Source organism: Diospyros lotus, chromosome 13 (genome assembly GCF_014633365.1).
Source record: "Diospyros lotus cultivar Yz01 chromosome 13, ASM1463336v1, whole genome shotgun sequence".
Classification (NCBI taxonomy): Eukaryota; Viridiplantae; Streptophyta; class Magnoliopsida; order Ericales; family Ebenaceae; genus Diospyros; species Diospyros lotus.
Genome location: NC_068350.1, coordinates 6,624,355 through 6,637,447, shown reverse-complemented (window position 1 = coordinate 6,637,447; position 13,093 = coordinate 6,624,355). Strand labels below are relative to the sequence as shown.

Below are 13,093 nucleotides of genomic sequence, written 5' to 3'. Positions count from 1 at the left end.
GGTTCTCGGAGTTTGAGCTCCAAAAGCGACAAATCACACACAACTCTACACATTCTGGTTTCAAGCAGCATACAGCCAATTCCTACTTACATACATTCACTATTTCAATGCGTTATATATAATATAATAATATTTGTAGAGATAGAAAGAGACGTGGTCCAGCTTCAAAATATATCACTTGTTAATTATTGCTTTATTGAGATTAATTATAAAATTATAAAATAAATGGATTAGTCTTTATTTTTAGAATTGTGAACATAATCATTAAAGATGAATTATGTTAAATTTTTTATGCCATATTTTTTTTCTTAATTTTTAGGTAAGATTGTGATCTTATCCAACTCTACTGCTAACCGACCTTGAAAGTAAGGGTAAGATAAAAGGAGAGAGGACACAAAAGGGTAAATTCATAGAGAGAGAGAGAGAGAGAGAGAAGAGTGAAATATTCTCTATAGCTTTCATGGTTCTTTTGGTGTTTTCTTCTTGAAATCAAAAAGGGTAGTAGCCCAGCTAGCTCGCTCCCTCCCTCCCTCCCTCCCTCTCTCTCTCTCTCTCTCTCTCTCTCTCTGTGTAAGAAGCATCCGAAGTCTTAGAATATTTTCCTGGTTTCACGATTCGAGTTTGGTTTTTGGGGGTTTCTTGTTCTTTTGGCACGGTCCAGGGAGTCCGACATTTGAATAATAAATCATACCCAGAATTTATCTCCTTGTTCTTGTTAAAAATCTTGGAATCGCTTTTGTTTTCTACTGTGTTTGCTCTCCAAAGCTCTTGGCTTTTGCTCGTTGCAGCTTCTAATTAGTACCACTTCCACTACTTCATCTCCTGATACACAAATCACTACTGAATTATTATTCGATCCAAATGATGATGTCCCCTGAAATCTTTTCAATTCCCACTTCAATCAATCCGAACCCTAACCCTAACCCTAACCCTAAACCAAACTCAGTAGCCAAGAAGAAGCGAAATCTCCCTGGAACTCCAGGCAAGCAAGCTTAATTTTATTGTTTATACATACATACATATATGCATATGCAGTAGTTTAATCTAATTTATTGTAATTTGCAGATCCAGATGCTGAGGTGATTGCTCTATCGCCAAAGACTCTGATGGCGACTAACAGATTCATCTGTGAAATCTGCAACAAAGGGTTCCAAAGAGACCAGAACCTGCAGCTTCACAGAAGAGGCCACAATCTGCCATGGAAGCTGAAGCAGAAGTCCACCAAGGAGGTGAGGAAGAAGGTCTACATATGCCCGGAGAAAACCTGCGTCCACCACGACCGGTCCCGGGCCCTCGGCGACCTCACCGGAATCAAGAAGCACTTCAGCCGGAAGCACGGCGAGAAGAAGTGGAAGTGCGAAAAGTGTTCGAAGAAATACGCGGTTCAATCCGACTGGAAAGCCCACTCGAAGACTTGCGGGACTAGAGAGTACAAGTGCGATTGTGGCACCCTCTTTTCCAGGTATTATTAGAAGGATGAGCATAAACCTAAGAGATGAAGCTCAAAATATGATAATCTTAACACGTAACATTTAGAGTGATTAATTTGTATTATTTTGAATAAATTATATGTTTAATCATGTAGAACTGTATGTAGAGAGAGTTGTATATATATGTATATATAGGTGATAAATTGCTAGGATTCAGAATATTGCAATCATAAAAGGCAACTTTCTGAGCTTCAATTCAGTGTTGTTCTAGTTTCGGCCGTGAGTAATTAACTTCAGCTGGCACTTTGTGGAAGAAATAAATGCTTCAGATAGAATTATTACAGTGGTATTTTTGTTGGAATTTAATGCAAATAGAATCGAATTTAATGCCGGCTTATGGACGAGCATTGAATTTTCCCGGAAATTCGTATCTTTTCTTGAAATGGGCTCTCTTGTTTTATTGGCTCAGGAAAGACAGCTTCATCACCCACAGAGCTTTCTGTGACGCCCTGGCTGAAGAGAGTGCAAAACTCACTTCTGTTGCAGCCACCAACTTGAACTTCAGAAACGAGGGTGTCAACAATTTTCCGCCGGCTGGAATTTCCGGCCCCGACGCCGGAAACCTCCAGTTTGGTGCAGGTTTCAGACCAAATTATGGCGTCTTTCCGGCGGGGAATTCACTCATGGGTGAGCACCAGAACCCAAAAATAGAAAATTTTAAATTTAACTTTTAATTATATTATAACTCTTCTTAATTATAGTCATATATTTTTTTTCATCAGGCTCTTCCAGTTCTTTGCCTGATATGCTGCAAATGGCGCCGGCGAATCTGCTCGGCCCGATGCCATGTTTCGGAACCTATAACCAATCACAATGGATTAGTGACAAGAACATTGCAACTTCAAAGCCGGCCAACCTTGCCCTGGCTGGAGCCGGAGCCGGAGCAGAAAACAAAGGGTCAAGCATGGCGAGAGCCATGACTTCTCTCTACTCCGACAAGCAAGCGCTCCAACCCAGCTCGTCGGTGGCGCCGATGTCGGCCACGGCGTTGCTGCAGAAGGCGGCGCAGATGGGCTCCACAACCAGCACCAGTCCGCCATTCATGGCCCACAGTACTTTAGGAGCAATGAATTCGGCAGCTTCGAAGGCGCCGGAGATTCTGGTAAGCGCCGGCGACGGGATAATGGGTGGTTCAAATTTGAGCTCATCGGTTGGATTGAACCGGGTGGAGAGCAACCTGACGAGAGATTTTCTGGGCATGGGAGGTGGAGCTCCATTTTTGCATGAGGAGCTGGCTAAGTTTGCATCTTCCATGGGGTTGAGCCATTTCGGTGGTAACCACTGAAGCTGTAATATTACATATGAATCTTACAACTCCTGAGTGTACGTTGTTTATTTATTAGTTAATCTACTCTTCATGTGGCACAGCAAATCTCTTCCTTGCAAATCATCTTGATTTTATCATATATATATATATATATATTTTCAACAAAACCCAATGCCAAGTAAACATCTTAATTAGATCGATAAACCGCGACTTGAAGCGAGAGGCCGGCCGGTTGGGTGAGGTAGATTCAAGTTTTACATGAATTATTATTATATAATTATGATGGGATTTGTAATTCAGATTTCGAATTAATTAATTAGCCTAATTGCAAAAAATTCAAACCAAATTAAAATTGATGTAACAAGAATTAATAGTTGAACAAATTCTGGGGTCTCTCGTCCTAATTATATATTAATTAAAATTGTGAGATGACCTGAAGAAAAAGAGAGTGAACAAGTGAAGTGACAAGGGCAGCAATGGATGCCACACGAATGATGTGTTGCTTTCCCCTCTGTTCTCTTCTCTTGATTTTATATGCCACCTTCTTTTTATTGTCTCTCTTCTCTCATCTTCTTTCACATTGGCCCCTTCCTCCTCACCCACACCCTCACCATCACCATCGTCATCCTCTCATCAAATCATAAACAAACCACCCATCATAAATATTACATTTTACATATTTTCCTAATTGAAAACATATACTAAAGACTGAATAATTTTCTATTCAATTTATCTGTTTTCAAAACTAAACTAAATAATCTTTCCTGTACGTACTTGGAAGTTCTGTTTGTTTTGTTCAAGAAAAAAAAGGTTAGATGTGCCTTGGGTAACCTCAATTTTTACCTTTTCCCCAAACAATTCTTGGGGGAACTTTTCACTTTCAAAAAGGGGTGGGTTTCTTAAAAGAATGGGATGTGAAGTAGGCCTTGACTTTTGTGCTTATGTATAAAATTAAATTAAAAGTGAATCTTATATATTATTCTCTCTTGATTGAATGAATTAACAAAGTAAAATCTTGGAACTGTGGAACAGAATGTCCAGTGTCCCAAGAAGGCCCCTTGGGGAAATGTTTCAGTTGATGTTCTCTCTCAAAATAAATCTTTCCCCTTCTTTTCAAATCTATGTTAATTAATTTTTTTTTTCTTTATTCCAAATATTTAGGCCCCAGATTGGCGAAATCCACTGTGAAGCCCCATAATTTATTGCAATGAAATGGTGTTAGTTTTTGCTGAATTTTTGTACACAAGAGTTATCGAAATGATGTGGCAGTACTGACAACTTAGCTAGTATTTATGAACCAAGTAATAACTAAGTATTAAGTGACTTTATTTCATTACAATATGATATTTTAATAAATTTCTTCTTTCTCAACCACACACACACATATATAAAATACATTATTTTGTATAAAAATATTATTTATATCGTATTTGCTCAATGACTTTGTGTTGTATTGTGATTAGGGTACGTACGTAGGAGACCAATAAGAGAGGCCTCGTAGATCAGGCCACTGTTGTCCCTAGGAGGAGCCTATAGGGTTCACTCCAAAGGACACTCACTGAGTTTTGACTTACCAAAGCACCTTTTTATTTTTGGAATAGGGAACCCTAAAGGCAGTGGTGGGGAAAACCATATTGTACAAGTCATTTAAAAAGTGCCCCTTTACGCATCCATGGAAATATGTACAAAAAGGGATACCATTTTGAGACCTTAAAGTATTCCCCAACTTTATTGCAATAAGGGCACCCTTGTCATGGCAAGCTTTTTGAGAAACCCTTTTCCCATGCATAATGATATATATAAAATAAAGGATTTATATTTTATTTATTAAAATAATTATAAAAAAAGAAATTTAGCGCATAAAATTCTTCCCTTTATAGTCAAGCATTTATTATTTTTATTAACATTTTTTTCGTATTAAAATGCAACTTAATTTTTAATTTACATAAAAAAATGAATTCTACAATTCAAAATAGAGAAGTTGGTTATCGATCAAATTAACTTATAAATTAAATTAAAAAATGTTAGCAAAAATGGCTAAAATAACTAAAATTAGCCAAAATAACCAAATTAATATAAACCTTGGTGGATTAGACAATCAAACAAATTTTGCATATATATTAAAACAAATTTTGTAAGTGTTGTTGCCTAGCTAGGACTAGGAGGGCTACTTACAGCAATTGCGGCAATTTCATAAATATGTTAGACCTTAGGGATATTTTAGTAAATTAAATATATATTTTAGTTTAGTTTAGTCAGCCTCTTCAATTAGTAACAATTCATTTGGGCCACAAACGGCCCAATTTGTATACTGTATAGTTAAATGGGCTTAGCCCACAGTGTAACTTTATAATTTGTTCGATGCAGAGGCCCAAAAAAATTTATCATAGTTTACCAATAAGGTCTAATATGGGTGGTGACTCAACTGAATGAGACTAAAACTAAGATACGCTGAAAAATATTACTTGTACAATTAATCAAGTTATCGAAAGGATAATTGAAGATGTCAAAATTTAAAAATACCCTAACGTAATTTGTTGTCTATGGATGTAGCCCAATTGGATGAAGTCTGGTCGAGATGAAATCTTATAAGGCTACATTTCATGATGATATTAGGTCTGACTTCATGATTGATATAAAGTTCGATGATTGATGATGAAGTCTGATTCGGTCATCGGACTTGTATATATAGCACGATCCAAGATATGCTACTGTTATACGTGATAAAATAAAAATTCAATTAAAATTTAAAAAAGGGTAAAGTTTATTTTATTTTTTAATTTTAATATGATTAACTCTTCTTTTTGGATCATTTTAGGAATACCCAATATTATCTAAATTTAGCATTTGGTGGTGTAATTTAGATGAGGCCATTTATAAAGATGAATTTTTTTTTCCTTTTTTTTTTTTAATAGAAGAGATGAAAATTGAGTTTATAACGAGCAGAAAATTGAAAAGTCCATGTTGCATGCACCAGCAGCTCTCATCTCAAACTCAAAGAAAATACTGGAAAAACAGAAACTGCAAAGCAAACAGCATGACGCGTTCAAGTTCCGGTTCCCGCCTAGTCACAGCCATCGCCGCTGAAATTTCCGGCTGAGGTAGAGCCTTCTTCTCCGGGTTGGCCGGCGCCGGAGCAGGAGCAGACGTCGCCGGGAAGAAATGCAAGGGAAGCAACACTTTGTCCACCTCGTAAACAGCAAGCTTGTCATCGATATATACTGTGCTTGACACTGTAGTATTCACAACCCCAGTTGTCACGTTCACTTGATCCTCCGACGTTGTCACGTTCAGCGGAAACTGATCGTCGGTGTTACTTCCGGCCTCGGTGTTCACCGGATTGCCCAGAGTTTGAAACTCCGAGAAGGGAATCAGAGTCGGAACCACATGGTACTGCAAGAGCTGAATCCTCTGCAGCTCCGAGAAGGACTTTATCAGCCGGCGTTTCTCCACGTCAGTGAAGGCCTTATCGTTCGGCGCGAAGACAGTCAGACCTTCAGTTAGAATATTTTGAGATTATTAGAAATGATGTGCTAAGAGAGAAAATATCGATCCAAATGCATTATGTTGCGTTGGATATATAAAGAATTATAAGTAAATAATTTAGCAATATTCTCAAAAATATTCTAACACCTTCTTCGGTGTTGTTGAGCTCCTTGTAGATTCTGTCGTCCATCTGGGTGTGCTTTAGCAGCCGGATTAGTTTACTGAAGTGGCCGGCCTTCTCGAGGATTGCCGTTATGTTGGGCGGACCGGGCGGCGCAGGAGCAGCTGCCGGAGGCTGAGCAGAGACCGTGGGAGAGTGGAGGAAGAAGATAAGAAGAAGAGGCAACGGTGAGAGAAGATTGTTGGCCATTGATATGAAGAAGATCAGTACTGTTTTCTGAACTTTCTTTAGTCTGGCTTGCGATGGATGAATGGGAATTCGGATTTTATTGAGAGTGAAATTAGGTAGCAGGATAGATTTTAAGGTAATATTCATATTCTGGCATTATCAGTAAGGTGTGAGAGCAGAGAAGTTGCTTGCTAATGGGGGAAGAACAGCTGGTAATGTGATTGCCACTGAATGATATGAAGAAACCTTCCTCCACCGGATTTTGATGCAATGGCTGGAATTATCACCGTTCTGTAGCTCGAATTACTCGGCAACAGCTTCATTTTCTATTATTGGAGCAAGGATTTGTGGAAGGAAAAGAAAAGAAAATGGCTGATTGTGTTTCTCCCCTCAACAGCACTTAGCCAGCTCTGTCTCTTACCTGGGCTATGACTATGATTGGAACAATGATTTGTCGATGAATAGAAAAAAAAAAGAAGGTGGGGGGGGAGGGGGGCTGTTTCTCTTGTGCATGTGAGAGTCAGGGGAGGGAACAGATTATCATATTTGTTCGAAGCCTTCCCCTTGCTTGTTTGGAATCCGCAGATCCTAGTGTTAGAAGTTACATTTGTGATTTGTCCCATATTGCTAAGTTACTTGTTATATTGTTTATATCTGGTTTGGGCACTCTCCTCCTCTGCGTTAGCTTTTATGAGTGAGTTCTACCCAGACCCATTTGATACCTAGTACAAAACGTAGCATTACTGTTCTGAGTCTGTCGATGCATCTTAGCCTTGATGTTCTGCCTGTACACAGTATACCTTGTTAACATATCCATGGAATGGATGTACCAAGTCTTACTGTTAAGTCATCTATGCAGTAACTTGGTACAAGATCAAAGAAGTTCTGGCAAAATATGATCTTCCTTGGTTTTTCTTTTCGTTTTGTTCGTGTACTTGTTCTTAGCAAGCAGTGAAGTAGTTTGAATTGGTTTCATACATAGTTTCTGGCAGAATTCTGAGGGTTAGGATTGGCATAATTCATTCAGAACAGAATGTGTCACAATTGCAAATGATATGAAGTTTGGTGACTGATGCAACTTTCTCTGAGGCCTCTTTTCAAGCCTTTTGATTTGGATGTCTAGAGGTTGGTGACAGATGCTACTTTCCCTCGATCTTTTTCTTTATTATTTTGTTCTTCATATCTGTCAGGAAGATCAGAAGTAAGCATCACTTAATAAAAGTGAGAGTATCAATCGGGGCTTCTTTCCTATTTATGTTTTGGATTTGACAGGATAAAGCATTAAACTGATCTGACAGGTTCTGGTTGGTGAAACATCCCGTTCAATTGTTTACATGATTGTCAAAATAAAGGGGTTTTGATCTGTGGATCAATTGGATCTTAAAGGCCTGCATTGTTGTAATGAGTTGATCAAAGAGACTAAAGCATACCCCATCAATTCTCATACTATGTTAAGATAGAAGCTAGTATTTACAAGAAAGGTTTTTCTGGTAATTTTCCATTCAGTATAAATGAATCTAATGATTTTGACTTCAAATGAAATACGTTCCAGTCTTGAATACGGTTTAAATAGAAATTGCAGTTTTAAGTTTTTGCCAATTCTTTTGGCAGAATCATGTATCTATTGGAAAATTTTGCATGAGTTTTAATCGTTGGAATCAATGCGGGAGGGAGAGAGAGTTTATTCAAGAGAAATGGAATCATTTGTTGAAATTAAAAATAACATTGCCCACACACAAAAGCCAATGATCATGAAGCAGCTGTCGGATCAAAGGCATAAATAAATTGTTGCAACAACATAGCCTATGAAAGATATTACAGTGAGTCCATGGTGAATCTTATGTGTTGCATCGGACGAATCATCAGCTGGAGGGGATTCCGGAGGAGGAACTTCCACCACTGGCTTTGCTGGCGGTGGAGGAACGGGAGGTGGTGAGACATAGAAGTGCAGAGGGAGGAGAACTTTGTCCACCTCATACAATGCCAACAGGTTATCAGTATATATAGTGTTTGTCACTGTTGCATTAACAATCCCGGTTGATATGTTCACCTGATTCCCTGTCATGGTCACGTTGAGCGGGTACATATACTTGCGGTTGTCGCCTGCCTGTGTGCTCAATGGATTGGTAACTGTTTCGAAGTCTGAGAAGGAAAGCATATTATTGATGACATGAAACTGCACCAGCTGAATCCTTTGCTGGAAAGTTAACGACTTTAGAGTCTCTGATTTGAGGTGAGCAAAGGCCTCATCGGTTGGAGCAAAGATGGTTAGGGGGTTTGAGTTGTTGAGCAGTGAGAAAATTCTGTCATCCATCTTTGTCCTCTTTAGCAGCCGGATCATCTTGGAAAAGTGACCTGCCTTCTTTAGGATCTTAACAACATTAGGCGGGCCAGATGGAGCCGGGGCTGGTGCTGGAGACTGAGCAAAAACTGCTGGGAAATAGAGGAAGAAGATCAGGATAAGTGGCAATAGTGGGACGAGCTGCTTCAACATTTTATCGAGCTTTCTGCTACTCTGCATCTGCTGAAAACCTAGCTGTTATGAACATAAAATGCAGAAGAATTCGATAGGCAGGGTTGCAAGGGAATTGGGTTATTATTGAGTGGGGTTAGATGGCAAGTGATTGTCTAGTTAGGTAATGGGACACATTTTACTGGTTGAAAGAATACATTCATATCCCACTTTTCATGTAAGGTAGAGAGATACAGAAAAGGAGAGATTATGTTCAAGCAGCTAGCAGTTTGCTTAGCAATGGGGAAAAAACAATTTGGCAAGCCGTTGAGGTACTGTTAGTATCAGTGAACCATGTTTTCTTCATTTTTGAGGTTGGGACAGCCTTTATGTAGAAATTAAGGCCACTTCTAACTTTTTGTTAGATCCCCTCTTGGAACCAGATGTCAAGTGAGATGGCTTTTCTTTTTTGAAAGATCTGTTGACGGAACACTTGTATTTTCAAGAAATTCGTGCAGTATCAATGGGATCAAGAGGTGTATTCTTATGTTCTGCAATAGAATTTTACCGGCAGCTTCTTGTGTTTGTCTTCAAGAAATAGCCGAATTTGTTCTTTTACTTTCTCTGAGTTCTGAATGTTGAATTATGAACAAGACTTTTAATTTGACAAGAAAACTTTTAGGAACAGCCACTTGCTTATCCTTGAATGGATAAATCTGTGTCTTTACAATTGTGCTCAACAGATGGAGTAAAAGTAGCTTTAAATTCTTTGGCATAAATATAACTTCTTACAGATTCCTAACACTTCAAATTGCAGTGCAAGTTTATTCTCATATTACCACTCAAATCTGACGGCTTAGCAAAAAGAAAAAAGGAACAGCTTTTATGAGCTTGGAGAAGGCATCCAGATTGTTTGCTTGTATGCATTTCATACTAAAGAACCTTCTACATTCAAACTGTGTTATTGTTTTTGTTTTCTTTTTCGGCTTTCGGGTACATTAATCAGGTTGAACACTGCTTTCATCTGATGACGGGCAGGATATGGCAGAAGGAAACACATCGAAGCCATGGATCTGGTGAAAGTAGGTGCTGAAATTAATCAATTTGATTACAGAAATATTTTATGGATAATTCAATAATTTGTTGAATGAGTTCTCTCATCTGTTCAAAATAATTGCATATGTCTCACTGTTGGGATGAGATGAAGCTCAACCCTAAATCAACAAATTAAAACAAAGAACATAAACAATTTACTGTAGTTCACCCGTTAAAGAGAGCTACGTTCATGTTGAGTTCCGACAAAAGGAGTTCACTGCACTATAGGGATAAAATCTGTTTACAGCCACCGATTACAAACAAAGAATACTCTCAGATCTCACTGTACAAAAATCGACTCTTAAATTAAAACAGCCCCATAACCACAAGCTAAAGATTAGAGGCTTACTAGAGAGAAAATGAACAAAGCATCTATATAGAAAGAATGAATCAGAGAATGATTGAACAAACCCTAATGGAAGCAGATAATTGGAGGCTATCCCACTACACATCTCGAGACGACTGTAGCTGATATAAAGAAGACTCAAGTGATGCAGATTACATCGTATAAAGGCATAGCAGAGCATCAACGATCAGGGAAGAGGCAGGCTAAAAGACAAAGAGAAGCACGCCAAGGGAAACAGCAAAGACGGTTGCCGTTTGGCCCTCCACCTAGGGCCCAAAATGCTGCTGTTTTGGGCAGTCATGGGGGTTGCCAAAAGACCCTACTGCCCTTCCGCAAAACGCTGCCGTTTGAAGCTTCACTTAAATACAACACTCACTAATCTTGGCTGTTTTTTTTTTTTTTTTTTTTTTGGGGGGGGGGGGGGGGGGGGGGGACTACTTCTATCTTCAAATTTCCACACAACCTAACTATTCAGCCACCAATTGCTCAAAGATAAACATGTTTCCTTGATAGATGAGTTCTTTTTTTTTTTAAAGGGAACAGTTCACTGAGAGAGAGAGAGAGAGAGAGAGAGATTACTCAAAAGGAACTATTCTATTTCAATGAAAAAATAGAAACAGTGTGACATAAAAGACAATCAACATCAAACAGTTTTCAAGTCAAAACAATAAAAGAGAGGCAGTGCCTGCATAGCAGCACACTTGTACACAAAGCACAATCCACAGCAACCGGTTTTCGACTCAAGCACATAAAGACAGTGCTGCAACAACAAATCCTGCAAGGGACATGGCATTGATTGCCAATCGAATTGCGCCGGAAGCTGTAGTAGTACTAGTATCAGAATCATCAGAATTACTGGTGGATTGGGCTGAAGGAGATGGAGCCTTCTTCTTGGGCACCAATAATGATGGTGCAGGAGCCGGTGCTGGAGTCACAAAAAAGGATAATGGAAGAAGCACCTGGTCCACCTGATACACTGCCAACTGGTTATCAGTATAAACTGTGCCATCTACTGTTACATTAACAACCCCGGTTGATACGTTCACCACGCTGCCGGTAGTGGTCACGTTTAGCGGGTACTGAGAGTTGCTCCCGGCCTCTGTGCTCATCGGGTTGCTGACAGTTTGGAACTCGGGGAGGGAAAAGAAGGAGGGGAGGAGATGGAACTTCACCAGCTGGAACTTCTGCTGATCACTGTATGAGTTGAGTATTCCTTGGGTGAGGTTGCCAAAGGCATTATCAGTTGGGGCAAAAACTGTTAGGCCCTGGCTCGAATCGTTGAGCTGCTTGTAGATTTCAGCATCAATCTGTGTGCTCCTCAGCAGCCGGATGAGAGTGGTGAAGTGACCAGCCTTCTCAAGGATGGCAGTGAGGTTGGTTGGCCCTGCTGGTGCCGGCCCCATTGTCACGGGCTGCACTTGAGCTGGAGGCTGAGCAACCGGGGCTACTGGGGGTGGCTGAGCAACCGGGGCCACTGGTGGAGGCAGAGTAACCGGGGCCACTGGTGGAGGCAGAGTAACCGGGGGTTGTGCCGGAGCCTGAGCCTGAGCAAAGACATTGGGGAAGCAGAGGATGATCACTACAAGTGACAATGGGAAGAGGATTTGGTTCACCATTTTTGTGGGATTTGCTCTAGTATGCAGTATGAGGCAAGCTACTGCTTTTTGTGTTGAATTGGAGAATTGCACATGTTTTGCTGCAAGAGAATTGGCCTTTTATTGAGTTTGGATGAGATGGAAAGAGGCATGAAGTTAGGTAAGAGGTTTGTATTATAAGGTGGCAAGAGAACATTAATGTCCTAGCCATCCTGGAAAGGTAGAGACGGAGAGTTAAGTAGCTGATGGGGAAAACAAACCAGCCTAAGTGACTGATTGAAGTTCTTCATGAGAAAAGCTTCTTCATCCAACATTTGGTGTAAGAACCAGATCCACTAGAATACAATCCATTTCCATCTTATCGGTTTCTTAGGAAACCTTAATTAACTCTAATTATACTACAAAGCCTACATTTGTAAACCTAGTTTCAACCAAACTATACATACTCGATGAAGTATAGTTCAAGAAATACCCGAATTTGATCTCTTTGTTCCTCAATGTTCCAATATTGAAACAATAAAAATTATTCATGTCTTATTATATCATTTTGGTGCAGAATTTCTTAGAGATTTTAAGGTTCAAAATTACAATCATTCAATCTTTTCCCAGCTGTGGCAGTGGTGTTCCACTGTTTAGCATCTCCCTCGATGGTTCATAGATAAGCATTGAGAACCATTTAATTGACACCTTACTTAATGCGCTAAAAGCCTAATGTAAAATCAAGCAGATTAAGCACTTCTTTCATCTGATTGGGCTTGAGCCTTCAGCTGTTCAGGGGGGATGTGTAAACTTGACTTGTGAGCTAATGCAAAAATCAGTGCATATATACTTGCATCTAAATATCATATATGAGGGGAAATTTTTATTTCTATGTATGAATTTTTAGTTAGTAATGCCACCAATTAAATTGTCAGGTGAGACACTCCACTTTACGAAAGTCGAGAGAGCGTCGTTGTTTTACATAATTTTAATCTTATTTTATTTTCACAACTCAAACCTATATCATGTTGTAA

The 13,093-nt window shown here is 39.4% G+C and overlaps 4 protein-coding genes across 4 annotated transcripts; 1 reads left to right on the top strand and 3 right to left on the bottom strand.

Annotated features, from left to right (window-relative positions):
* Window positions 1-452: 452 nt before the first annotated feature.
* On the top strand, window positions 453-2,877 carry LOC127787965 (zinc finger protein JACKDAW-like). Its single transcript, XM_052316072.1, has 4 exons — window positions 453-982; window positions 1,066-1,462; window positions 1,900-2,117; window positions 2,213-2,877. The coding sequence occupies exons 1-4, from the start codon at window positions 862-864 to the stop codon at window positions 2,773-2,775; spliced, it is 1,299 nt and encodes a 432-aa protein (XP_052172032.1). The 5' UTR covers window positions 453-861; the 3' UTR covers window positions 2,776-2,877.
* A 2,874-nt stretch (window positions 2,878-5,751) lies between these two features.
* LOC127788803 (fasciclin-like arabinogalactan protein 12) lies at window positions 5,752-6,636 on the bottom strand. Its single transcript, XM_052317417.1, has 2 exons — window positions 6,391-6,636; window positions 5,752-6,251 (listed from the first exon to the last, which is right to left on the bottom strand). The coding sequence occupies exons 1-2, from the start codon at window positions 6,611-6,613 to the stop codon at window positions 5,752-5,754; spliced, it is 723 nt and encodes a 240-aa protein (XP_052173377.1). The 5' UTR covers window positions 6,614-6,636.
* A 1,538-nt stretch (window positions 6,637-8,174) lies between these two features.
* Window positions 8,175-9,166, bottom strand: LOC127788856 (fasciclin-like arabinogalactan protein 11). Its single transcript, XM_052317507.1, has one exon. It carries the CDS (start codon window positions 9,111-9,113, stop codon window positions 8,361-8,363), a length of 753 nt encoding a protein of 250 aa, XP_052173467.1. The 5' UTR covers window positions 9,114-9,166; the 3' UTR covers window positions 8,175-8,360.
* A 2,059-nt stretch (window positions 9,167-11,225) lies between these two features.
* Window positions 11,226-12,139, bottom strand: LOC127788802 (fasciclin-like arabinogalactan protein 11). Its single transcript, XM_052317416.1, has one exon. It carries the CDS (start codon window positions 12,099-12,101, stop codon window positions 11,226-11,228), a length of 876 nt encoding a protein of 291 aa, XP_052173376.1. The 5' UTR covers window positions 12,102-12,139.
* Between the last annotated feature and the right edge of the window lie 954 nt (window positions 12,140-13,093).